Here is a 27,290-nt window from a genome sequence, read left to right as displayed (position 1 = left end):
CACGCTAGTACTAGGAGGGACTGCAGTTCAGTGAACGCCGATAGGCGTCCCTCCGCCCTGTATTTCAAGGAACATTCTTTGAATCCGAACACAATCATTCATCTGAATTACAGCCAATAGGGACCCATTTACGTACGAGGCTGTTGTAGTGCGGTTTAACGTGCTCGAGGCACCTCCTCGATCACGGGACACCCATTCTACGTCCCTTCCGAAATACGAATGCAGCTCCAACCAGGATGCCCTTCCCCGTATTCGAACCGGGAAATCCCCAACTAATTTGAACCAGGAGCTCAACTGTGAGGCTGTTACCGTTGAGCTATAGGGTTATAGTAGGGTTCACCCCAGTATGCTCTGGCTATATGCTGAACGAAAATATACGCAAATGTCTTAACTTCCGTCACTAAGTATCGTCAGCAAAATAGTGAGCACAATATAGATTCAACAGTGCTTCGTTTTAAGTCCTGTTCAAACCTTCGTTCACATCGGAATTCGGATGATACAGAGTTGCTATAGTTACTAGGCGCTAAGAAGCAACAGAGTTTTCATTCAATTTTCAGACTAAAGTGTCAAGTGGAGAGTTCTAAATTCTATGAAAAAGGTACAAAAAGTACAAACAGAAAGGCTTTCATACGATTATATAATTACATACATTTCAACGTTAGCAAAACGATCGTCAAAAACTAAAACTTCTAACAAAGCTGTGTCTATACATCACATACTAGTATTGTACATTTTCTAGCATTAACATTCATGCAGAGATTTTCACTATTTATACAGTGTAGAATTGTCGCGTCTAAATATGTCACTGGAGTTTGTTGGGTCCAGACGTTTCTTCTGTGACATTTTTGCAGCCAGGGGTGCCTATCACACACTATTGTACATGTTCTAGTATCAGGATTCTTTCAGAAATTTCCCTACGTATACAGAGTAAGGATTGGTGCGTCTAAAGATGTCACTGGATTTTGTTGATCCCTGGCGTTTCGTCTAAGGCATTTCTGTGGGAGGATTCCCTATATATATCACATACTATCGCTTATTTTCTAGTTCCAAAGTCCTGTCCTGTAACTGAAGTATGTTGGGTCCAGGCGTTTCTTGTCAGTGTCATTTTTGCAGCAGGAGCGCCTATCACACACTATTGTACATGTTCTAGTATCAGGATTCTTTCAGGCATTTCCCTGCGTATACACTATAAGGATGGATGCGTCTTAAGTTAAGACGTTTCGTCTAAGACGTTTCTGCAGGAGGAGCGCTAAGTGTGGACCGCCATCTTGCTCTCCGCGAGACACTCCCTCACCACCCTCCTCACCATCTCCTCATGCGACTCCTTGATGTCGAGAGCTGAGACGACAGTCTTATTCCTTCTCTGAAACAACATGAATATATCATATAAGATACTGAACTGATATTCTTGTAAATGTGCGCTTGTTTGTTTGATTGTTTGTTTGTTGCCCACAGCGGTGCATGTACCACAGTAGAGTTGGTAAGCATGATAGACTGTGTGACGAAGATAGGTATGAGCTCTGATATGAACACCAAGATGTTAGCACAAAAAGTCATCAATACTCGTTCGTACCTTTTATTTACACACGCCATAACGGTTCACAAACAGACCGACCGACCGACCGACCGACCGACCGACCGACCGACCGACCGACCGACCGACCGACCGACCGACCGACCGACCGACCAACCAACCAACCAACCAAACGTATAAAACATATGTACAAACCACAATAAACGATGGTAAAACATGGTACATTTACAGCACATTTAGGTCTGCAAACAGAAGCTGGAAACATTCATTGAAGGGAGGGAAAAGAAAAGGCACACTCACCACGTAGTACCAGGCGATCTCGCCCGCGGCCACGATCAGCGCCAGCCCCGCCCCCATTCCCAGGATGCTCAGGATGCCGTAGAACTCGGCGATCACGTGACCCTCCGCGCTGCTGACGGAGGTTGACCCCCCGTGGAGGTCACACCTGGAGTCCGGCCACCATTTTGTTCTCAACTCGTCGATTTCTCCTCTTTCCTTCATCTCAAGAGCGCTGCAAAACAGACGTATTCACATTAAAACATGTATTGAAAACATTCGAGTTGGTATTCGACATGCTCGGTAATTTATTTCTTCTTTATTTAATCTGAAGTGAACGGGGGACGACACCGACGTCCAAGCACCTATGACCCATCAAGAGTCACATGAGACGTGTACGTAAGGTCACGTGTTTACTCAGTATGCCTTTTCTCGACAAAATCTGAAATAACGGCGAAAAAAAATTAAATGCGTCGCGTGTTCAGAAACTTTGAAATTCAGCCAAAGGCTAGATTGACAGTCTTGCTGTATATGGATTGCTGGATATCTTGTAAAATCCTAGCGACGGCGGTCACCCCTCGCAAGGAGGTTAAATATACATTTAACCTCCTTGCCCCTCGGCTACACAACTCCCTCGGCTACATACCTTCCTTGTGTGCCCCCCCCCCCCCCCCCCCCCCTACATATGCCGCCGTTCTAGGAAGTCTGCGAAGGAGGCTAGTAAAATCCTAATTGATATTAACCCTACAGCATCGCCTATGGCAAAACAGTCCTATATGAGAATGGCAGTCTCTGCAAACCTCCTTGCTGCCACATAGGGCATACCTGTAAGCTGACTCAGGTCTGTAAGCTGACTCAGTCTTGCTGTAATGTCAGTTGAGCCCAAAAAGATAAAGGCTATCTGTGAGTGTATGACGTACGTGATAGTGAGTTCCTCTGTGTAGGGACTGCCGTGCGGCAGACCGATGGCGTAGCTCCTGTGCAGGAAGGTGTTTCCAACCATCATCAACTCACAACTGTTCGCCTCGTCATGCAGGACCTGAGGAGGGAGAGAAGAAGAGTAGACGATTTTGTATCTATCCGGATCCTCGTCGAGGTACAATGGCCTAGTTGGTAGAGTCTTCGCCAAGTTGTACACGGTAGGTCATGAGTTCGATCCCCAGCCCAGGTCCCACCAAAGTCTTTAAAAATGTCTGTTACTACCAGCCCCCTGCTGTACCAACGGATGCATACTGTAAAGCAGAAGTACCGTGGCCTATAGATACAAATCGCGACACACTGACTTTTGCTGCTCGACGCGACTAGTAGAGCTGCGAGACACACCAAATTTTGAAAAAAGTCGGTGTGCCACGCTTTGTACCTGTGGGCCACCGTACATTAGACGTCCATATTGCTGGCGTTGTAACGATTACCTCGTACTCCACGAACGGCCCGTCGTGCAAGAAGATGTAGTCTCCCTGGCGCACCCTGTCCACAGCCTCGTGCAGGCCTTGCTGCAGCCCGTGTTCCTGCATCTGTATCTCCTGCCACAGCTTCCCGTACAGCGTCTCTAAACCTGTGATATAAGGTGCAGAATTAGACTCGTACAGACCTTTCTGCACCTAAGTTTGCTGTACAGAGTTTCTAAACCTGAAAGGCGAGGTGTAAAATTAGACTTTTGCAGGCTTTTTGTGGCAGTTATTCATAAAATTAACTTACGAGCTTTGCCCTTTCTTAAATGGAATAGATAAGTTGCGTTCTTTCTTTTTTCTTTCTTTTTCCTTTCTTCTTTCTTCCTTTCGTTCTGAAAGTTATAACTTTAAAGTTATTTCACACCAAATACAGTGCAGTGCAATGCATGGCATATACTTTTCAACTGCATGTACAAGTTAAGTCTAATATCTACGGCAGAGACTACATACTACATGTATATAGAACCCAGCCTTGGTCTGATATTCTATAGGGTGGCAGGGACTACATACTACATGTATATAGAACCCAGCCTTGGTCTGATATTCTATAGGGTGGCAGGGGCTACATACTACATGTATATAGAACCCAGCCTTGGTCTAATATTCTATAGGGTGGCAGGGACTACATACTACATGTATATAGAACCCAGCCTTGGTCTGATAATCTATAGGGTGGCAGGAACTACATACTACATGTATATAGAACCCAGCCTTGGTCTAATATTCTATAGGGTGGCAGGGACTACATACTACATGTATATAGAACCCAGCCTTGGTCTGATAGTCTATAGGGTGGCAGGGGCTACATACTACATGTATATAGAACCAGCCGTGGTCTGATATTCTATAGGGTGGCAGGGACTACATACTACATGTATATAGAACCAGCCGTGGTCTGATATTCTATAGGGTGGCAGGGGCTACATACTACATGTATATAGAACCAGCCGTGGTCTGATATTCTATAGGGTGGCAGGGACTACATACTACATGTATATAGAACCCAGCCTTGGTCTAATATTCTATAGGGTGGCAGGGACTACATACTACATGTAGAACCCAGCCTTGGTCTGATAGTCTATAGGGTGGCAGGGGCTACATACTACATGTATATAGAACCAGCCGTGGTCTGATATTCTATAGGGTGGCAGGGGCTACATACTACATGTATATAGAACCAGCCGTGGTCTGATATTCTATAGGGTGGCAGGGACTACATACTACATGTATATAGAACCCAGCCTTGGTCTGATATTCTATAGGGTGGCAGGGACTACATACTACATGTATTTAGAACCCAGCCTTGGTCTGATATTCTATAGGGGCAGGGACTACATACTACATGTATATAGAACCCAGCCTTGGTCTGATATTCTATAGGGTGGCAGGAACTACAAGTATATAGAGCTCAGTCTTGGTCTAATTTTCTATAGGGTGGCAGGGACTACATACTACGTGTATATAGAACCCGACATTGGTCTGCTATTCTATAGGGTGGCAGGGACTACATACTACGTGTATATAAAACCCAGCCTTGGTCTAATTTTCTATAGGGTGGCAGGGACTACATACTACATGTATATAGAACCCAGCCATGGTCTAATTTTCGATAGGGTGGCAGGGACTACATACTACATGTATATAGAACCCAGCCTTGGTCTGATTTTCTATAGGGTGGCAGGGACTACATACTACATGTATATAGAACCCAGCCTTGGTCTGATATTCTATAGGGTGGCAGGGACTACATACTACATGTATATAGAACCCAGCATTGGTCTATATTCCATAAGGACAGGCACTACATACTGCATGTACATAGAACCCAGCCTCGGTCTAATATTTTATAGGGGCAGGGGCTACATACTACATGTATATAGAGCTCAGCCTTGGTCTAATTTTCTATAGGGTGGCAGGGACTACATACTACGTGTATATAGAACCAGCCTTGGTCTGATATTCTATAGGGTGGCAGGGACTACATACTACATGTATATAGAGCTCAGCCTTGGTCTAATTTTCTATAGGGCGGCAGGGGCTACATACTACGTGTATATAGAACCCAGCCTTGGTCTAATATTCTATAGGGGGCAAGGACTACATACTACATGTATATAGAACCCAGCCGTGGTCTAATATTCTATAGGGGGCAGGGACTACATACTACATGTATATAGAACCCAGCCTTGGTCTATATTCTATAGGGTGGCAGGGACTACATACTACGTGTATATAGAACCCAGCCTTGGTCTAATATTCTATAGGGTGGCAGGGACTACATACTACATGTATATAGAACCCAGCCATGGTCTATATTCTATAGGGGGAAGGGACTACATACTACATGTATATAGAACCCAGCCTTGGTCTGATATTCTATAGGGTGGCAGGAACTACATACTACGTGTATATAGAACCCAGCCTTGGTCTGATATTCTATAGGGGGCAGGGACTACATACTACATGTATATAGAACCCAGCCTTGGTCTAATATTCTATAGGGTGGCAGGGGCTACATACTACATGTATATAGAACCCAGCCTTGGTCTAATTTTCTATAGGGTGGCAGGGACTACATACAGGGACTACATACTACATGTATATAGAACCCAGCCAGGGGGCAGGCACTACATACTACATGTACAAGCTAGTTCTACACTGTTCTTCCTATAGGGTGGCAGGGACTACATACTACGTGTATATAGAACCCAGCCTTGGTCTGATATTCTATCTATAGGGTGGCAGGGACTACATACAGGGACTACATACTACATGTATATAGAACCCAGCCAGGGGGCAGGCACTACATACTACATGTACAAGCTAGTTCTACACTGTTCTTTCTGTAGGGTGGCAGGGACTACATACTACGTGTATATAGAACCCAGCCTGTACGACCTGTCTCACCGTCCTGGTGTTCGAGGAAGCTCTGGAAAGCCGAGTCTTTGAAGATGCCGTATCCGACTTCCGTCTGACCAATCAGATCGCCGGGCGAGTTGATTGACGTCTGGAGCGACTTGACGGTGAGCGAGGCGGCCAGGTTGGCGGTGTAGGTGTTCACCACCACTAGGGTGAAGATCCCCCAGGCCAGCGCGAGGACCCGGATGGAGATCCCGCCCGGAACAGCGATGTCTGGAACAAGGGATGGCATTTCATTTAGACTTTCCCTAATTCTGTTTTTCTATTTCCTTCTCTCTTTTTATTTCTCTTTATTTGTTTTTCTCTTTACTTTTCTCTTCTCTTTCGATCTCTCTCTTTCTGTCACTATTTCTGTCTATGCCTCTCCCTCACTGTCTCTGTCTGTCTGTCTGTCTGTGTCTGTCTGTCTGTGTCTGTCTGTCTGTGTCTGTCTGTCTCTCTGTCTGTCTGTCTCTGTCTCTCTCTGTCTCTCTCTGTCTCTGTCTCTGTCTCTCTCTCTCTCTCTCTCTCTCTCTCTCTCTCTCTCTCTCTCTCTCTCTCTCTCTCTCCGTCTCCCAAGTTAATGGTTAATGGCAAGTCACATGCCGTAGAGGGAAATAAAATTGTGCTCCAACGCTAGATTATAGCCTTCGTCAGTTAGAATGACCCGCGCCTTACCTCCGGTTATCCATCCGACCGACAGCCACACGGTCGTCCCCAAGTTCACGCCGTCGTCGCTAAGAGCGCCCCTGGTGAACGACCTGCGCATTGCAGCGAGCAGGAACATGAGAACGGCCACGCCCAGAAGACAGCCAATCACGGTCATCCACACCTGGGACAAGGGCATGACAACGTTAACATCGATATCCCTACCGCCATATTGGTGGGTTCGATAGATCCAAGATGGCGACCAGTCTTTAAAAACGAAAACGGGGTATTGAGTTTTTTTCGAGTGCTAAAAAATATAGAGAGGCAGAAAAGCTGAAAACCTGAGGTAGAGGCAACTGAGTCTCAGGAACACAAGCTCAATCCACCGATATGGTGGGCGTTGTGTGACGTCACAGTCACGTGACCACAAAACACGCTACAGGAGTTTTACTACTGTCAGTATGTGCAGCATACACAGTACAAAACTCGTTTTTGGATGAATTCTTTTTTTTTTTTCATTTCAACCTACCTCCAGTTCGAAGGGTTTCAGGAAGGCCCAGTAGTCATGCTGCGCGTGCGCATCAGGCACCTTCATTAGCATACCGATGCCGTACTCCATGTAAGGCTTGGTGAAGTCGATGACGTCCTCTCGGTATGACGTAATGGTCAGAGGCGCTACAATAATGTCGGCCCTCTGTGGAAAACAAAATAAACAGAGGGTCTTTCTTATGAGAACAGATACTAACGTGATCTTTATTGCATGTTCATTCCCCAGGGGGATAAATGCACATAATGCCATACAAGGGTAATTGGGATAGCAAAGTACATGTAGTAATAATAACGTTAACGTCTAATACAAAACTAAGAGTAATATTGATATGCTAGTTCATTGTAAAGATTAAGGTATTCTTTCGGTCAATATGTATCAAAATAATTCTACAAAAGTGTAACAAAAGAGGCGAGTGGAACAATCTCGTGGCTCCCGGGGATCGAACACGGGCTCGCCAGTCCACAGGCCGCACGCCTTAACCACTAGGCTAAAAGGTCTAGACCAGTTAGACTGGTCAGTTGGAAGTGCTTAATAGAACCCCACTGCTACACTTTTATGAAGAAAGAGTGGAAAATGTGCGATGAAAACTACGACTTGAGCACATAAATATGAATTTTTGGAAGTATTTCGGAACTCCCTGTTAGAACGGCGATTGAGAAATGATATATCTATACTTACCCCGTGAACGATATCCCCCACTGCCCCGGTCCACCCCTCGCCCTCGTGATACGTCCCTTCATGCCCGTCATGCGCCTCTAGCAGTTCGTAGGTGAACTGCAGCTTCATTGCCAGCTTCTGCAGGAAGTCCACGCAGAATCCGCGCCATGACGTCACGTTGTTAACGGTCGACTTCATGACGAAAGGCTCTTCCTAGTAAAAGTATCAAAACATTTCCCATTAAAGTTTAAACTTTCGATTTACCCATCGACAAAATTAGAGGTATTTCCCTTTGTGAGTGGATCAAACCTTTTGCCATCAGTCTGCATGGTTTTTCGCAGCTTGTACAAAACTGGTGTGTTACGCGGTTTAAGGTATTTGTTTGTTTGTTTGTTTGAACCTTTGTTTATTCATGATATGCTCAAATCGGCACGCAGGCAGCTTTTCATTAAGGTCATGAGGGAAGAGGAAAGGGTCATATACAATTTAACAGAATACACATTCATTTGAGTCCTAATTCTATCAATATGTATCATTACATATTTATGGTAAAACAATATACAATTGCTACAACATACAACATATAGTGATGTACAGGTACAGATATGCAGCAGCAATATTTCAAAGAAAAATTATTTGCAAAAATACTTTGATTTGGTAGGTATATAGCTCTATTTTCGTTATCTGGTATCCTTTCCCACAAAATGTTACGGTTTGACTGCAAACTTCAAGGGCAAGGTTGCAGTTTCCAACGTCCTAATTGGGTGTCGATACCTTTTGGAACAGCCTGGCCAATCATTGACCCCCATTTTGGCTATTACCTTCCCTCCCTCTGGAAAACTGGTTACATATGTGTAGAGAATTTGAAGTAGCAAGAAGAGATTCTTACCTCAAACGTCACGATTCGAAAGAACCTTCCTGTAAAAAAGAACACAATTCAGTCAAACCAGGTGCAGCCAACCGCACCAGTCATGATCACAAGCAACAGTACAACAGTCCTGCCCATTATGTATTTCTACAAAGTTTACCCTGCCCTGTCATCAGCAACCATCTTTCCTCAGTCCCTTGAGTCCCCTGGGATGACTGTATATACAAGGTTGACTGTTCTTTTCAATCAATCAATTCAATGATCAATTAACCAGTCAATCGATCCATTAGTCTTTACTATGCAACGAACGTAGCGGACATAAAGGCACTTAACAAACCTCGCATGTAATACCATGCACACACCCCTCCCCGATCACAGAATGTTATCCCCATGTGACAATACAGCCTATAACCTAGCTAGGACGGTTCTGACATTTCCTCTGTGCTTACGGCCGGATCAAAATATGAAATAAGACCTAACCATATACCAAATATGAAGACGATCCACCCAAGCATTCTGGAGTTACCATACACATACACATACACACACACACACACACACACACACACACACACACACACACACACAGAGAGAGAGAGAGAGAGAGAGAGAGAGAGAGAGAGAGAGACACACGCTTCCAAAAGCATAACCTTCTTGGCGAAAATATTCAGCGAGGTACGCACCTTTCAGCGACTGTTGGCTCTGCGTCGTTCCGTTTGGGGCCGCGACGATCTGTCCAGTCGCACAAGCGCAGCACGCGGACACAAGAAGCACGGAGAACCACATCTTGTGCCGTCTACGTCGCCTTGTGGATCGAAGGGTCGCTGGTTCGAATCCCAGGCTAGATGTCGATGCCCTGAACCTCGATCTGCACGCTACTTGTAGCTTGGGGGGTTGCGGTTCTTTGGATGTGACGTTGTGATTTCGTTAACGTTCCCCTGTTGAAAAAGAGACACATTTAAAACGCGTTAAAAAAAGGACGTAGCCGCAATGCTGGGCTGGAGTGAGAGTGAACACAGCACAATGGTTTAACTCTTCCATGACTCAGATCAGATACTTACGCAGCTTGCTTTTAACAGTATGATTAGCTGAGTCATCTAGAACTCGTTGTACCGGTTCCACAAAACAGATATATACGCACAGATATCTCTCTTCACTGTAGAAAACAGCAAACCCGTGAGATTTCTGTACAGACGACTGCCCTCATGATGTTTGGGTTTAGAACACAGCAGCCACACTGGTGGATCAGACTAGGGGGCTTGAATGTACTGGTATATAGTTTTATACAGCAGATACCCGAAGACTAGTGTGTTACTCTGGTCTACCGGTTATGCGAAACTAAGAAACAAGGGAACATAACACTTTAAGACGATCTTTCAGAGAAGATTGCACCTTACCGTTACCACAATTAAGTTCCGCGCCTGCGGCCACAACTATTTAACGTCCAGAGGTAATAATTTCCCAGCCTTGAAACCGACCTGTTCAGTCCACGCCCGCTCCCACATACTATTGTTTACCGACTTCGTACGGACGTCTGCCCTCATGATGTTTGGGTTTAGAACACAGCCACACTTATGCATATGGGTTAGAATAGGAGGCTTGGATGTACCCGAGTGACGAAGACTGGTGTGTTACGCCGGTCTACTGGTTATGCGAAACTAAGAAACAAATAGAACATGAAGTTTGAAGACGATCTTTCATAGAAAAACGCACCTTACCGTTACCACACTTGTCCAGCGCCAGCGGCCACAACTAGTTAACGTCCAGAGGTAGTAATTCCCCAGCCTTGAAACCTACTTGCTCCGTTCACGCTCGCCACATACTGGTGTTTACCGACTGTCGCACCCAGCCGAACAATGTTCTAACCAACTGAACTAATTCATGATTAGAATAATAGGCAAGAGACGAGATGTGCGTGCGTAAAAATGAGGAAAAGAACTGCTAAGCGATCAGAAAAACATCGGCTTAAAGCAATAAAAAGGTCACAAGTGACATTTTATGGTGAGATCAACGGACAATTTCCGGTACAAGAAAATGCATTTTCAATGTTCTTGCAGCTTATAACATTTTAGTACATCAGGCCATGTTTTAATTCTCTGATGACGGTTAGTCCCGTGGGTACTGGGAGGTGGCCCTTCCGTTTGTGTTCGTGCCGTCAGAGGTTTAAAGCGCAACTTTTCCACCAAATTGGTTCGGCCTCGGATGACCTTTCACGTTGTAAACATGCATTAATGAAGAGCTAATCAATGTTATTGGCTTTGTTATAGATAAAAAGATCAACTATTCTATAACACGAACTGTCGACTCATCGTGTTTTCCACCGGACCTTTGGTCTTCTTTCAGGATATCTAATCCAACCGGAACATAGCTACTCAGTAGACTTTATATGGTGATGGCAACCACTCGTATTATCTTTATTCGTATTCAGATACATAGTACAGATACATAGTACAGATACATAGTACAGATACATAGTACAGATACATAGTACAGATACATAGTACAGATACAAATACAGATCGAGTATGGTGACCGTGTCAATTGACACGGTAGCCTTCGCGTGGATTTGTTTAGGGTGGATAACAGGTTGCGAATCTGAGACCCACACACTTTGAGCATCCGCCTTCTCCAGCGGCACCAATTCGAGGGAGACGTGCTGGTTCTGGTTGGGATGCTTGCAGCGAGCTGCCGGATGACTCTTACACTCGAGGTCCGCCTTGATAACGCCAGCCCGCCTGGCGTTGCTCTAGACTTTATATACGTCTGTTATATGTACCAATACTTGATGACCTTTCGTGTTTAACTTCTCAGATGTTTTATAAGTTCGAACGTTGCTTCATCAGCAGAGTCGTCGTGTTAGAGTTGCCTTTGTGAAGACCCTTCTCTAAAAACTTCACTTGTCTCGTTTGGCAATGTACAGACTTGAGATGAGTACAGAGTACAGAGTAAATGCATTTCAGCTCACGTGGTTTTTATTTCGCGCTAAAAGCGAAAATAGAGTGTTCGCGGTAGTTTTAAGCGCTATAGTCAAATCCAACTACAGTATTGGACAAAATTTTCGCGGAGGTTTTAAGTTCGCGGTGAAATGGTCGCCGCGAAAATCGCAAACATAAAAACACCGCGAACTTTTCTGCATTTACAGTATTACGGAACATTATGCCAACAAAAAACATGAACACAAATTTTCCACCTTACTGCCCATACTCAATCGAGCACAGGCCTGTATGTTAGGGCACACGTTAACTACGCACTGTGCGGCAATTCCAATTCTGTAAGTGGTAAAGGGCGTGTGCTGTAGTTAGACCTATTAGACTACTTATGATATGAATGTTTTAGCAATTTAGGGCACAGATTGTCAAGTACAATTATCAACGCTAGATAAAAGCCTTTCATCAAGGAACAATTTTGTCCATTAAGTTGATTGATATGAAGGCTACAAATAACGCAGGTATCTAAAAAATAGTACAATAATGGGTAGATGTACAAGTGTACCCTCCATTTAAAGAAGGACATTGCAACTCATTAGAACAGCAGCTACAAGCTGAAGAGTGCAACAAAAGAGTCCTCATCATCAGCATATCAATTTTAAACCTCCTTGGTATATCCAAAACTGGGTGGATGGCTTTTTGTTTCTTCAATATTCTATTTACCGGTTCAACTGACATACAGGTCTGCCCAACTAGTCAATGGCTACTACGAAGTCCTCGCCTAGCTGGGATCAGGCCGTTCAGTGTAATATAACCAGCTGCCGCCGCGCCGCGTGCCTGCGAAGCTGGTGTGTTACGCCGAAGGGCGGTTATACGGGCTATACAGATACAGATACAGATAGCCTCCTTCGCAGGCTTCATGCTGCGCCGGCGTTTATTTCTTCGAGGAGCGCTGATACGCCGGAGTTTCACCGACAGAAGACAGGCTTCTTGGCGTGGCGAACCTCCCTCTCCCGGCATTAGAGAACCTTAGCTTATGTGGAAAATCCCGACCCCCCCCCCCCTTCCTCCTAAAAATGCTGGCGCTCAAAGAAGTCTGCGGAGGAGACGGACGGTCACACAAATACAGGAAAACATAAGTACCAACTGGAACCCTCGGCCACCCCAGACAAAAAAGACATTAACAGAAAATAAAATGTGTACCCAACTTCACATACCTGGGGTCTGTGGTGGCACCTGGTGATGCTGACTGGAGATGACGCGATACGCAGTGAGAGGCTCTTCCCTCCAGGGAACCACACGAAAAGACCATCAACCTCCACGTACCGCTAGCAAAGTCACGTTTCGTTTAACCACACACGGCACTAGTACACCTTGAACCTAAAACGCATGCCAACACGGGAAACAATGGATTCCTCTTCTCCACTCGGCTCTGTCCTCCAACAGTGAGCGAAGTTCTGCTGTAGTTATGCTACTGAGTCCAGCTTCATGTTGTTGATGAAGGTTGCGCGTTGTACACCTGCATGACAGGTAACGAGCGTGCAACAAGCGTTGAACACCTTTGCTTATGCAAATCATGACGTCAACCAGGGGGCACCGACCTGGTCAAGGCATAGTCTCTACCAGACTAACTACGCCAGGGTTTCACTTGCAGGCTCCGTTACGTTAACGGGCGAAATGTGATCTTCACTATGGACTGATTTACTGGCTAATTAGTCCTCTTTCTGCCGAATTCTATGATTCATACGCCCGTAAGAGGGCCTGGTGGAGGCTAGTCAAGGCAACAGATGACGGATGTCTGTCTCATCCCCCTGCGTGACAGCGCCTCCATGTGACTGTGAATCATCTGTAATGTCTGGGGAGATCATGAACATGATAAGCGCATTTGCCGCGCCTTGTCGTAAAAAAGTCATGATCAGGCTGAGCATCGATCATCACATCCTGCACTAGCCTCCATCGCAGGCTCTCTGGGCCTTTGGAGGGGCTTATAATACACGTCATTTCGGATGGTGACGTAAAGCCGGCGGCCCCGTGTATGAGGGAGCTTCGGGCATAGACCCCAAGCGTCAAACCTCTGCACGTAAAAGAACCCAACACACTTATCGAGAAGAGTAGGGGTGACCCGGTACCGGTGTGCTTGGCCAAAAAACGCGAGCTGTAGCGAAGCCGCATTGCACTGCCACCAGCTACGTGAAAAAGCATCATGCTTCACCTCAAATGAAGATGAATTGAAACACGAATTATATACACTTTTGCTGATGACTTCTTTTTGTACTGGGTCGTTTGTGTAGCCAGCCCGTAACCATTTGGCCAAATAATTACGGACTGGTTACACCAACGACCTAATATAAAAAGAAGTCATCAGCAAAAGTGTGTTATAAGCCATCCCAAAAAGGCCCAGAGAGCCTGTGATGGAGGCTATCCTGCGCTTTGTTCGTGCGCGCAACACGTGGATGTACGAGAGGATCTACACGTACAGGTATAGCCCCTAAGGTATCATATTTCTTTATTGTTCCCGTTTGATGTTCAGCAAAGTTATGACACAACCGACCGTCCATGGACAAAGATCTCCGGCAACAATTTCTGCAACTTCAACTTTATTACTATGCTATGCTATGCTACCTAGAGACAGTAGGTGCTGCTATAATTTTGTATTCCATGATTGTGTCATGACTATACAGAGACGGGTGCTCGATTCCAGTTGGATAAGGAAGAGATGGTATTACTGCAGGCTGGTTTTTCTTCAAAAGAGTACACCGTACTCAATATTTAGTCTCTTTCAGACTAACTACGCCAGGGTTTCACTTGCAGACTCCGTTACCAGACTAACAGTAACTACGCCAGGGTTTCACTTGCAGGCTCCTAAACGGGTGAAATGTGACCTTCACTGTGGACTGACTCTACTGGCTAATTATTCCTTTTTCTGCCGAATTCTACGATTCATACGTCCGTAAGAGGGCCTGATGGAGGCTACTCAATATTCATGATGCACTATAATATCAAAGTTACATAAATGGAGGCGTGCTAACAGCTATATCTTACTTCTTGTGACAAACTTTGCCATTTCCATCATGCACTGGCTAGTTGAATTTCGAACGACACCTCGGCTTAGATATGTCCAGAATTCGTTAAACTGTTGCACGACGTTTGACATAACAATGGTCTCATGCAAAGACGCTTTGTCGGGTCATGACATGTACATCAACCAACGACAAAAGACGCCCCGCTAATTGATGCACACGTAGCAGTCCGTCCCGATCTCCGGCAATCATTTTTTCGGATGTTGTATAATTTTCTGTTTACCAATCCTATACGTTTTTGCTATCTATATTTCATTTTATCATTATGTAAGTGGACTTCAGGTAGAATAGTGGTTCTTTATGTGACACTAATGGAGGTGTAAATAAAACTGACCATTTCTCACGGTCGCCAGAAAGCTGAATTTTCTACAATACATCCGCGTCGACTGCCCTAAATATCTTCTCAATTTCTGTCGGCAACCGTTCATGTAAGAATGTTGATCCTACGCAAATATACATGCCATATGATTTATCATGACATGTACATCAACCAGCGACAAAAGACGCACCGCTAATTGATGTACACGCAGCGGTAGGCACCCGTCCGCCCCGTGAGACATGGAAGCTCTCCGGGGTGTAATGTAGTCACTAAAACACGTTTTCCGCTAAACTGAACATTCTCAATAGCTAATAGGCCTGTAGAATGTCAAGTTTCCACGTCATCAAGTCCCTGCACGGAAAGCCTTTCTTGCGGTACGATAAAAAAGGCGTTCGCAGTGATCAAAACGACAGACTGCACTCTCCGAAAGAATCAATCTTAATATACGTAAATTTGAAGACTTAACGTTTAGGGAATTTATCATCATCATAAAGTTAAGGGCATTACTGGAGGGAAGTTGTAATTAGGAATTCATACAAGTAGGAATCAGCATTTAAGAAAGCGCACGTATTGACATTTTCTTCAACTTTCGCAGAATTTACATCTAATCATCACTACCCTGTAGATCAGAGCTTCATATGGGAAAGCTTGGCAACTGTTACATTTAACCATCCAAGAAGGCGGACTTCAGTAATGACATAATAGTGACGTGAGCACAGACACCATACACATGATTGTATAGTTTTGCCAGCTTTAATACTAATTTTTACAATTCATGTTTAAGTACATGGTCATTTCTATCAGCGTTGATACATTTGTTGATGTGTTTGTTTGTTTGCTGTTATTTGTTGTTATTTAGCTAGTTCTCTAAGCGGCCCCTCCCACCGTTCCCCCAGCAAGTGCGCCAACAGCGGAAACCTGTCCGACCCCCAGAGCATGACGGGAGTCCCCTCTACGTGTGCCACTATGGTCGGGGCACCAAAGGCCCCGTACGCCAGCGCCTGATTAGTCGTGTCCTTCAGCGCAGCCTTCACGTCGTCATCACGGATTCTACTGAGGAGCTGTGGGGTCCTGTCTGAAGGGATGCCTGCAGAGGTGGCTGCGGTTTCTAGACTAGTTTGTTCGGTGATGTCTTGGTCACGTGCCATCACCCGCATCCAGAGTTCTCTGGTAGAATGGGAAAGATGTGTGGATGGTGTAGACGTTATAACAAAATAAAGGCCCTGTCACAATTGTGCGTATATGCAAGTCGGCATGAGTTCCGTATTAACAAGTTTTTATTTTGTGATTTGTGATTTTGTGATTTGTGATTTATTGAAATTGCAAACGATACAATACACGTGGGCCACAGGCAGCTGTTGCTGGTGTCGTGGCCCACACACAAGACAGTACAAAGCACATAGACTGCAAAGAAATAAACAGTGGTAAATACAATCTAAAAAGCAGCGTAATAAATATACCTAACTATCACTTCGTATTGCTACTATCACTGGTCCGGTTAGGTTAAGTCTGCAGCTAGCTGAAGAAGTCATTTCTTAGGTTTGATAACTAGGCTGCACAACGGTGGATCAAAGTAGGAAACAACTTCTTCCTTGTAAACTTTACATAAACCCAAAAAATGTCCATGCGCAACTCACACGCACTTCAATATACATATACATTGTATATACGTACAAGTGTGACAGGAGCTTTACAGAGAGTGATTCAAAACTAAATATACAATTTTGTGACAATGAGCGATTGAATTTGACTATTTTACTTTCGGCAATTTCAGCCACTCTCCTTCTACAACGGTTTTGAGATGGGGATATAAATCGAACAAAGTAGATAAAAGTTTACAACAGTTGAACTAATTATGTAAACTGTCTCTTTGTTACATATTTTGCCTGACCCTTACCTCTTCCCTCATGACCTCAATGAAAAGCGGCCTGCAGGCCGATTAGAGCTTCTCATCACGAATAATCGTTCAAACAAAACTACCGCCACAGTCAGCGTAAATGTAAATAACAGGACAAATCGCAATATCATAGGTCTGTGAATTACGTCTCAAGATTGTGCCCAGGTGTTTGTAGGACCCCTTCTCACCTGGACAGACTCTCCAGGTGTTCCGGGCAGTCCAAGGTCACGGCGGTCAGCAGGCGGTTGGAGTTCACGTTCTCTCTCCGCATCAGCCTCTCCATGGGCGGCATCTTCACAGGGATCTAGGGGAAAGGATGTTAGCGCTCAAATGACTTTGACGTCATTCAGCGTCCGCCATATTGGTGAGTTATCCTGAAGGCGCACGCGCAGTCATTATGTGAGAAACGTTTGCCTTTTCCTTAATGTATTTATCTATCAATCAATTAGTGAATCAATTGATTAATCAATTGGTTCATTTACTTATTCATCTAATTTTTCTATTTATATATCTATTTATTCATTTCATCGACACGACTCACAACAGTTGATTTCCAAGGTGACCCAGTTCATACGGAACGACACATGTTTTATACCTTTAATACTCGGTGTGATGGAGATAACCGTGGACGACATTCAAACACTCATGAGTTTTGAGTTTTGGGTGTGCAAATTGTCGTTGCGTCCAGAACAATCGGTCAGCCTCTAGCGTCAGACGTTATTCAATCGACTGTTAGTCTATTATATACGAAGTCACCCCCTTTACCCTGTAAAAGTCCGCTAGTCTTCTCAGATCGTGTTGGGCATAGGTGTATTTAGCCGCCAGTAGAGCTGGGGGTTTGTTACCTGTGGTGAGAAGGAAACACAACTTTCAGACGCTCGTTCGAATTTTCTTAGTATCTTTACTAGACACATGTCAAACTTAATAAAAATCAGCATGGTAGCACATGGTACACAATGAATACTCTTTGAATTGCGAGTCAAGTTTCGCCGAGTCAAAACAACATTACAATTTCTCCTTTAACTTGATCTCAGTTTTGTCACGATTAATTTTTTTGTCATGTGTTGAACTTACCGGTCTCCTTAAAGACGCCCCCTATGAAGAAGGGCCGGAGCTGCAGGTCTATGTTCCACCTCGTTTGGTACCTGCAAAGTACCTGTCACGAAAACAATTTAACGGTTTGAGTGATTTTTGTTAAGAATTTGGCCAACTCCTATATATGAAATGGAAAATTCCTTGTAATATCACATAGCACAAAGCTGAACCTGTCTTATATACAGAAGCCACAACTCAAGGTAAGATAAAAACCAACAGTACCGTTAGTAGGTAACGTTAGGTATCATATCGAGTAGCATTCTCGTATCTAAACCACTGATTTCGACACTTTAAGTGATTGAAATAGGTCTACATAGATATAGACTATCAGTCAACGATACAGAAAAGTTTCTTGCCTCAAAGGCGACCCAGGAGTACGGCGAAATCACATCGTAAAACAGCTCCACAACTTTTCGTGAACGGAGGGCCGCCATCTTGGATGACCTACTGAACTTACGAACTTGCAGAGCAACGCCACCCTGCGGTTTACGATATAAATACAGCTACGCAACCCATTGAAATGGCTGTTGCGCCCTAAGGATAAAACCCGTTGAAAGTTGTTCATATCCAATCAGATGTTTGGATTTAAGGACATTATAGGTCCTTGGTGTAGGACCATTTGAATGTCTTTGGTTTGACCCGGCCGGGATTGAACTTTAAAGGCCTAACTGAAAGCGACCATGGTCCCCGACTCTCAAGATGAGGATGGGACTAGGTGAGGTGAGGTGAATGAAAGCTTAAGGCGAATACTAGACCCACTAGGCTAGCCTCCACCAGGCCTTCCTACGGGCGTATGTGTTGTAGAATTTGGCAAAAAAAGAAATAACTGGCCAGTAGAGGCAGTCCACGGCAAGATCAACAATAACTGCGCCTGCAAATGAAACCCTATGGTGGCCAAGCTCCACTCGCAAATATTATCCCTATACTATATAGCCGACGTGTTCAGTCGGGTAGAGAATACCACTAGGCCATAGTATCCGTCATTTTTATAAAAATCTTCGTATTTCTAAGTCTCTGATGTCGACGCGTTTTTTTAATGAAAATCAAGATAGGGTTTTTCAAGAAATAGAAGAAAAGCATAGTAATGATCGATAAAATAAAACAAAGGGCCATTTCCTATCATCGTTTGCCCATATAGCTACAGACATTGGGATGAGATTACAGTCTGTCAGCCAGTCAAAAAGTATTTCTGACTTCCCAGACTAATAGCGTAGCAACGGCAGGCAAGGCGTAAATATTGGGTCCTAAAACGTAACGTTAATGGTCTGTGGTGCAGGGCTGCGTCACAAATGGGGAATGAATGGATGACCGAGCGATCAAATGAATGAATGAAACGAATGAATGAAGGAAGGAATTCATGCTGAGCCGCTTACATAAACTTCTTCACCCTTGGAGACACTTCGAGAGCAAAAATCCCAAGGAAGACAAAGGGATCATCCACTAACGCGCCATGATAGCGCTAGACCCAGCCCTTAAGTGGAAACAAACAACCGACAACAAACAAACGGTTGACAGGAGAGTAAAGAAAATTGGGTCATGTTTGCCCACACAAAGCCATAAGAGATAACGTAGCTTTAATAGACGATAAAACTCGCATATTCTTCTCATTAAACTGGAAATACATGATGCATTATGCCGTCTTGGAAACCTTTATTGAAACGAAAAGAATTACACACAAAAATAGAGTAGCAAACGTAACTTTAATAGACTAACGTTACTGTTTACAACACGGAAGGAAACAATTTGGTCGGGTATGGACCAAAATTTAAGGGAAGAGTTAACGCTAAAGAAAGATTTTAATAGAATCGACGACAATTCAACTATTCAATGGCTGAATAGTTAGACCAGAAAGGGTATCAAAAGATTGGCATTACTGCACAGATTGGAGAAACCAAAACAATACGCGCAGTAAAAGAAACAAACAAGACCCAACAACGCTCGTCCGTAATTCATTCCGTCATTGTTTACATTATCCTAGCAACAGGTGGCGTGCCCTCCATAGCAACAGGGCGGAGAACGCTACTGTTTGAATCCGCGGCGTACAAAGTAGCTCTCCCAATAACTTACCAATGTCTTGAATCCGACAGAATTAATGGACGAAATTATAACATTTTATTAGTTTCATGTTAAATTGAAGCATTTCAGGGTACTTATTTTGTTGTTTAAGACAAGAAAATAGGTTCTAAAGTTTGACGCGGAAGGATTTACAAAGCCGTGAAAGGTACTACAGGTCAAAAGGTCAGGCCGTCAGCTGAGGCGCGACACGAGAGAAACACACTTCCACGCGACAGTTGTTGTCCCAATCTTCGCCTTTCTAACCCCAAAAATGGCGCAAGGAGACCCCAGAAAGTGGAACATGCCCGGCTGGAGGATAGAGCAACGCTATGCCAACAGGGTTCTCATCGGAAACTGGTCGGAAGAGAGATATCAGGTGAGAAACTTCGGTGAAATTTGGCGGGGGAAAACTTGGGTGTTGTGATGTTTTGTTTCCACCGTTTTTCTGCACGAGCGCCTGGATCAAATCGGTTTAACGGGTGGGAAGTTAGCCATTTCACGGCCAGACATTTAGGTCTGCCCATGGGTTACTCTCAGAGCTTTGTCTTTGGCACACTAAAGCTGAAAATGAGCCGACAAAACAGACTAATGTAGCGTTAAGCTTCAAGTGACTATCAAAGTTGTAGCCACTTGAATTTCTAGAAGAGAGACCATTGAAAATTGTTGATTGATCTAAGTAACAAATCAGGGACAAAAGAAAGAACGCAAACGATCTCAATTCAAGACAATCGTTTGATAGTAAGTGTTGTTAGTCACACATTCGAATATTAAACCTCAGAATAATAGACGCCCATTGAGACAAATCTGACTAGGTATCATCCCGGTCCAGTAAATCTGGCTTCTACAAACAAAATGTTTAAAATAAACAAAATCTAAAACCATTCTGTAGCTAATATAATCGCCAAAATCACATTGACGATTGAAAATGTCTGTTCTTTAACTATAACTGTTTACAGTTTTAACTTTAATGTTGTTGTTTTGTTTTGTGTTGTTGTGTCCCAGATAAACAATGCTCGGTTACCGGTAACGATGCCCTAAACCCATTAGAATCACGTTTGAATTTTCCAGTTAAGTTATATATTTTTTACATAAATACAAAATTTCACAAATTTTCCCGTTTCACCCTCAGTCGACCAATTGTTCTAGAATGTTTGAACAATGTAGGACTTCACGTTTAGGGTTAGCTAGTTAGTTAGTTATAGATAGTTAGTTATAGTAAGTTATTGACATTTTTTTGTCTGTTTTCCCCACAGTTTGAGAAGGGGCGTTACCGGCACACCAGCACCCACAGACTGGACTTCAGGGACTGGAAGGGCCACAAACCCGACATCACCATCCGCAGGGCCGCGCTGCAGAGGAACGAGGTGAGGAAACAATCTACAAACAGATGTGTGGTGTTGCATGGTTTTCACTAGCTTTGTTTGACTCAGTTTTGTAGCCTGTCATTGAAGCGGCCTATTATGGCTGCCAGGTCTCTTTCGTCCTCTTCGCAAATAGCAGACATGACGAAAGAGGCAAGGCAGCCATAATATGCCGCTTCAATGCCAGGCTACGAAACTGAGTCAAAAAAAGCTTAGCCTAGTGAAAACAGCGCAACACCATACAACCAGATAGATAAAACTTTGTCTCTGTCTGTCTGAGTCAGTTTTGAAGACTAGGACTTCACTGCGCATGCTACAATTCAGGTACAAATCAAATAATTTGTAAAAGGTGATCAAAAACAAATTAAGCCAAACCTTAGCCTGCGCAGTATCCAAACCTATTATAGCTCCCAAGTCTCTTAATAGGTTTCCATACCAGGCAACCAAAATCTTGCATCTCCCCCTTCCCCCGATATACATACTACAAGATAATTACTAGTATGATGGTCCACACTGCTGTTAAGAAAAGTTCTTTGAAGGCTTATGACTGTTCCTTTCCCTTGTTCCATGATAATAACAGGAATTGGTTTAGAGTTAGGCCTAGAAAAGCATCATGAATAATATATAACTAAAACCACAAAGGTTGGCCCAGAACTGTCACACCGCTGCATTGACATGACAGGAAGTGTGTCACCTGTTGTATTGCAGTATTATGAATAATTGATTAAGTCAGACACCTGCTGAATGAAAATTGATGATCATCCTTTACCTGAGTGTGTGCTTTATCTGTGTGTGCTTTATCTGTGTGTGCTTTATCTGTGTGCATGCTGTGATTTAATGGTGGCACACACACTCACTGCATACTGCAAAACTTGAAATGTTTGTGGTGGTTTTATTTTAAAATTTGCATTTATCATGGTTCCTCGGCCTCACCTTGAAATCATAAAACCTCCAATATGTGTTTTCGTGCTACAGTATCATTACAAACTTAAACACTCAGAAACCGCCTTTTCCACTTCTGTAAAATACAATCCCAGCATAGGTTAATGAACTGACAGTAGTTCAATCCCAGCTAGCCTTTAATGTAGGCTTATATAAATTTTTGTGTCATAGTCATTGAGCATATTGTTATAGATTTAACCTCCACACGTATAGATAGATGCATGATCCTTAGTATACATATTTGTAAGGGAAATTATTCATTTCAATAGTCTATCTATGAGCTTTGATGCAGTATATCCTTGTTGTGTCCTTGAAAGTTGTAAAGCAGTTAGTTCATTACCAGGTGGCCTTAGACGTGACATACCTGATCATTTCATGGTCAACAGGTGGGAAACCAAACCTTTATTTGTACTGGGGAGACATGAAAAGGCTGAACTGTTCACATTCATGTATTGTGTAATTGAACTCCAGGCTAATTTTTCTGGCATGTTTGGATAGTGCCTCCCGTCACCCCTAATGTATAAAGGACTGCAGGGGTTTGAAAAAGCCAGTCTTCTTCTTTTCCAGTGACCCACAAGGGGTAACCGGTCCATCTGTTTACCTGGCACATTGTTTGACGTCACCTCACCTGACCTCTGGCTCAGTGGTTTCCATGCTCTGTTGTAAAAAACAGGATCGCTTTCTATGTCTGGTGTTGGGTTTACACTATATAAGAGTGTGAAACATTAAATGGTCCCCACCAAAGGCCCTTGTTTAAGCTGACAAAAAAGACATCAGTCAAAACTGCCCAAGAAGACCACTCAGGGGACCTATAAAATGTGGTCTATGTGGACAGGTGGTCCTTAAGCCACCGTAGAGGTGGTCACTTGTAAAGGTTTTTCTGTTGTAGAGTAGGGCCAAATATGGCTTAAGGAGGGAGGTCGCTAATTAGTAATGTACAAAACCGTCAGCAAGAGGGTAGAAAATAAGCAGTTTATATCAACAAAAGCTCATCTAGTGCCCAAATAAGACAGGAAGAATGGAAAAGAAAGAAAGTTCAGCACAAATGTATGTGTATTCAATGGTATGCATGTATGTGTGTGTAAATGTGTGTGTATATGTGTGTGTTTGTGTGTATGTAATACTATCTAATGTATGTATAGCTGTATGTGTTTGCATGTGTGTATGTGCATGTGTGTGTATGTGCATGTATGTGTCTGTCTGTGTGTGTGTGTTTGTGTGTGACTGTGTGTTTACTAATGTTTGATTACCACTGTTAGCAATTTAAACTCTAACAACAAGACTCACAGCTATATTCTTTTTTCCTCCAGGGCCTTCCCAAGTCTCTCGTGTTCGACCACCACGGCAAGCACTACTCCAACAACATGATCTCCTGGTACGACCAGCAGTTCAACAAGCGGGAGCTGGACGAGGGAACTCTACCCAAGCTTCGTAGCTGGGACTCTCACCGACTCGCCTGGGCACCCGAGAAGTCAGACTACCCCCTACAAGGTAATTATAACTAATATAAGGATGTGTGTGTATGTAAGTGTGTGTGTGTTTGTATGTGTGTGTGTGTGTGTGTGTGTGTGTGTGTGTCCGCTCCTGGGACTCTCACCGACTCGCCTGGGCACCCGAGAAGTCAGACTACCCCCTACAAGGTAAGGATGTGTGTTTGTATGTGTGTGTGTGTCGGCTCCTGGGACTCTCACCAGCTTGCCTACCCGCTACAAGGTGGGGATGGTTTTAGAAAAAGTTAAAGTTTAAGACTTTTTGCATATTTTAAAGATATTGTTACAGTAGTAAAACTCAATTGTGGTGCTGAATGTACTAACTTCTAGATATCTTTGAAACAAAATTAATTTCTAGCTTTAAGAAAACAACATGAAGCATCATCAGGGTCCCTATAACACACAATACTTCACCACAAACCAAAAGCGTTGAGTGCTAATAAGTATCTTTTTAAAAGACTTCAAAGTATGACTCGGCTGGGGATCAAACTCATGCCTATCGAATAAAAGACGAACACTGTATAGTGTACCCAATAGGCCATTGCCAGTGTAAAAATTCTGCAAACTCACCTTAAGATTCAAAGTTTGACCAACTCCTAAGCTTCTTTCTGACATTTCAGGCAGCTCCACGAACTGGGGCCTGTACCCGAAGCTGCAGGACAAGTGGCGGAAGCAGAACGAGACTCTGTCGGGCGAGTACAACACCATCTACAGCTCCTCCTGGGTGCAGCACCCCCGGGAGGCCATGTCCTTCCGCAAGTACGCCACGCCCAAACCCATCTCCAGCCACCTGCACCAGCCAAACAAGGTGAGACAGAACTCATCCAAACTCATCCCAGTCTATTAATGAACTGTGTAAATGGGGCAATGACCTTATGTGATGCCTCAGGATACATTGTCAATGCAATTATGAATACAAAATAAGCAGGAAGTCTTATTAAGTATTTGCCAGGTTTTTGTCATGTGTTACTCCGCTTGTTCCAAGATGAGATATTAGATATTGGATTATCATAATGATTGTTGGGTCTGCATGTATGAGTTTGGGTGAGGCGTTTAGGCATGCTGAGGTGAGACACACTGCTAGGATCATAGTCTGGGGGCCCATACTCCACCCTCAGAAAGTGCCATCCTTGTCAGGTACTCTAAGCTCGAGCAAGGGATAATGATTTCATATGATTTTGTATCATGTTTCTTTCTTCTCTCGTTAAAGGCAACCAAAGCAAAATTAGGGCCAAAAAAATGGAAATAAAAAATGCTGAAATCTTTATGGTAGTGACATTTGCTAACATTGTTTATAATTAGCACATTTGCACGATAGTTTCATACTTTTAGCATTTTAAAACTGTGCAAATTTGTGCCGTACGATGATCCTCTCAGTTTCGCAAGCCTACAAAAACTCATTCATTCATTTACTCTTGTGTTCCTTTAGGTGAACAAGGATCTGACGCTACGCAGCGTATCGTTGTTACGGAACGGTGCCGCGCCGCCAGAGTCGGCCGCCATGACGGGCTACATCAAACCCATGCCGCCGACCGCGGGCTTGCAGTTAGCGGTCGGATCAGCGATGGGAGACGCCACAATGGAGCGGTCGGCAACATTAGCATAAACAACATAATTATATAAAACACCTGCATGGATGATTAACCTTCATCAATGTATGAGACTATACAGTTGTCACCTGTACAACTTGACTCAGAAAGCGTTTTGTAACTCAGTGCGGTTCGCAGGGAAAAGAAGTGGTATCCACATAATTATATAAATATTGTCTAAGTTTTTGTTGAAGATGATACACAACCCACACACTGTATAAACAATGACTGTAGAGTTATCAGCTGTTAAATCTGACTAAAAAACAGTTTTGTAAGTTTTGTAAAAAAAAATTCCACATTTTTTTTGATGTAGTCAAAATTTATCTTTTGTGTTATAAAAAGATAACCTGTTTGTGCAAAACTCAAACTATGAACCTTCAATGCTTGTATCTTGTATTTTTGTGCAAAGAGTTTGTCCATTCAATATCTCCAAAGGTACTAATGAATATGCAGACGTCAACATTTACTAATTGTTGATATGAAAGTCAGGTCACTTTCTTGCACATTTAGAACATTACAAACCTCAGGTAGGTTTTTGCTCCCTCACTCTTACTAAAAAACAACATAAAACTGTTCAATGTCACACTGAAGTCAATCATGTTATCATTGTACATGGTATATACATCCAATCTTGATATGCAAATTTCTCTTTTTTGTTGCACTGTTACAGTAGTATATCAGACTAAGTCTTTATATTATACCAAGTGTTGTTTCCAATGTGAAGTACCCTCTGTGCAGGAATGGTATCAACCTGATGTTGATAGAGTTATTTGTTCTATGGGCAACTCCATTTTACAAAGGGGGTGTATCACCAGATTCTGTATGTATATAGTATGTCACACGATGTTTGTAAGTGTGGGTGGGTGGGTTAGGGGTGTTCAATGCCAAAAGAGATTAAGCAAAAGCTGCTACATTTGTTATACCAAGAATTTCTCTTTTTTTGTTACTATTGAAGTTTTTATTTCAAAACCTTAAGTTTATGTTTGTCTCCATGGTCCAAGCAAGTAATTGCCAAAGTTATATTTTATCATCATTAGAAAAACCTATAGTTTTAGTTATTTGTATGATGTATGTATAAGGGTTTTGATGTAACATTTTGTAACTTGCTTTTCTAGGTATATGTTCACAACTTTTTTTCCAACATTCTCCATGCATAGCTAGCCTGTTCTCAGGTAACTCTGAATGTTTAATGCTAATAATACCGGTATGCACCACACTATTTCTTTTGATGTTTCCAAGGGAAAACGATTTAAGTTGATCTAAAAGATTTGAATGATGCTTTTGCTGCTAAGTTTTGTACTTCTTTGTGTTAAACTATGTGTAACAAACCTTCAGTCAGTGAACATGTACTTTGTTATTTGTACTCAAGGAACACAACAGAATAAAAGAGTTTGATATCATATTGATACGGAATGTACTGCAATTCTTGTTTCTTTCACTGTAACTTTATGTTCACTGTTTTCAACGTGTCACCTCTGTTCCGTGAACTTAGCACCACCGTGAAAAAATGTTATTATTTATGATTCCATCACACATCCGTTCAGTAAATCACTTGAAGTTAAAGTTGAGTGAAAACGTCAATTTTCCGTACACTAAGGCAAAGCTACTAGTAACAATACTAACAGTAGATCACATCAGCAATGAGTTTCTATT

At 43.2% G+C, this 27,290-nt stretch overlaps 3 protein-coding genes across 4 annotated transcripts; 1 reads left to right on the top strand and 2 right to left on the bottom strand.

Annotated features, from left to right (window-relative positions):
• Positions 1-417: 417 nt before the first annotated feature.
• Positions 418-10,157, bottom strand: LOC136443707 (glutamate receptor ionotropic, delta-2-like). Of its 2 annotated transcripts, none has more exons than XM_066441056.1 (10): positions 9,566-10,157; positions 8,904-8,932; positions 8,036-8,227; positions 7,337-7,501; positions 6,838-6,991; positions 6,160-6,393; positions 3,223-3,365; positions 2,731-2,849; positions 1,835-2,045; positions 418-1,363 (listed from the first exon to the last, which is right to left on the bottom strand). In XM_066441056.1, the coding sequence occupies exons 1-10, from the start codon at positions 9,666-9,668 to the stop codon at positions 1,250-1,252; spliced, it is 1,464 nt and encodes a 487-aa protein (XP_066297153.1). In that variant the 5' UTR covers positions 9,669-10,157; the 3' UTR covers positions 418-1,249. The 2 variants fall into 2 exon arrangements, with proteins under 2 accessions (XP_066297153.1, XP_066297154.1); XM_066441057.1 differs by having other exon boundaries at positions 423-1,363; positions 6,169-6,393; positions 9,566-10,156.
• Positions 10,158-15,976: 5,819 nt separating this feature from the next.
• LOC136443812 (glutathione S-transferase kappa 1-like) lies at positions 15,977-18,723 on the bottom strand. The gene is made up of 5 exons (XM_066441178.1): positions 18,557-18,723; positions 18,180-18,261; positions 17,871-17,950; positions 17,294-17,409; positions 15,977-16,375 (listed from the first exon to the last, which is right to left on the bottom strand). The coding sequence occupies exons 1-5, from the start codon at positions 18,632-18,634 to the stop codon at positions 16,060-16,062; spliced, it is 672 nt and encodes a 223-aa protein (XP_066297275.1). The 5' UTR covers positions 18,635-18,723; the 3' UTR covers positions 15,977-16,059.
• Positions 18,724-20,431: 1,708 nt separating this feature from the next.
• Positions 20,432-27,043, top strand: LOC136443350 (cilia- and flagella-associated protein 107-like). Its single transcript, XM_066440554.1, has 5 exons — positions 20,432-20,631; positions 21,509-21,619; positions 23,869-24,049; positions 24,669-24,856; positions 25,478-27,043. Exons 1-5 carry the CDS (start codon positions 20,527-20,529, stop codon positions 25,652-25,654), a joined length of 762 nt encoding a protein of 253 aa, XP_066296651.1. The 5' UTR covers positions 20,432-20,526; the 3' UTR covers positions 25,655-27,043.
• The last annotated feature ends 247 nt before the right edge of the window (positions 27,044-27,290 follow it).

This window comes from Branchiostoma lanceolatum, chromosome 10, assembly GCF_035083965.1.
Source record: "Branchiostoma lanceolatum isolate klBraLanc5 chromosome 10, klBraLanc5.hap2, whole genome shotgun sequence".
NCBI classification, from domain to species: Eukaryota; Metazoa; Chordata; class Leptocardii; order Amphioxiformes; family Branchiostomatidae; genus Branchiostoma; species Branchiostoma lanceolatum.
This window is presented reverse-complemented; position numbering and strand designations above follow the sequence as displayed.

Excerpts from the sequence above, each read along its gene's own strand:
- LOC136443707 (XM_066441056.1), bottom strand. The coding sequence starts at position 9,668 with ATGTGGTTCTCCGTGCTTCTTGTGTCCGCGTGCTGCGCTTGTGCGACT. Across the intron at positions 8,933-9,565 it reads GAGCCAACAGTCGCTGAAAG|GAAGGTTCTTTCGAATCGTG; the intron begins GTGCGTACCTCG and ends TCTTTTTTACAG. Across the intron at positions 8,228-8,903 it reads TTCGAATCGTGACGTTTGAG|GAAGAGCCTTTCGTCATGAA; the intron begins GTAAGAATCTCT and ends TACTTTTACTAG.
- LOC136443812 (XM_066441178.1), bottom strand. The coding sequence starts at position 18,634 with ATGGCGGCCCTCCGTTCACGAAAAGTTGTGGAGCTGTTTTACGATGTG. Across the intron at positions 18,262-18,556 it reads ACTCCTGGGTCGCCTTTGAG|GTACTTTGCAGGTACCAAAC; the intron begins GCAAGAAACTTT and ends TTTTCGTGACAG. Across the intron at positions 17,951-18,179 it reads GGGCGTCTTTAAGGAGACCG|GTAACAAACCCCCAGCTCTA; the intron begins GTAAGTTCAACA and ends TTCTCACCACAG.
- LOC136443350 (XM_066440554.1), top strand. The coding sequence starts at position 20,527 with ATGGCGCAAGGAGACCCCAGAAAGTGGAACATGCCCGGCTGGAGGATA. Across the intron at positions 21,620-23,868 it reads CCGCGCTGCAGAGGAACGAG|GGCCTTCCCAAGTCTCTCGT; the intron begins GTGAGGAAACAA and ends TTTTTCCTCCAG. Across the intron at positions 24,857-25,477 it reads ACCTGCACCAGCCAAACAAG|GTGAACAAGGATCTGACGCT; the intron begins GTGAGACAGAAC and ends GTGTTCCTTTAG.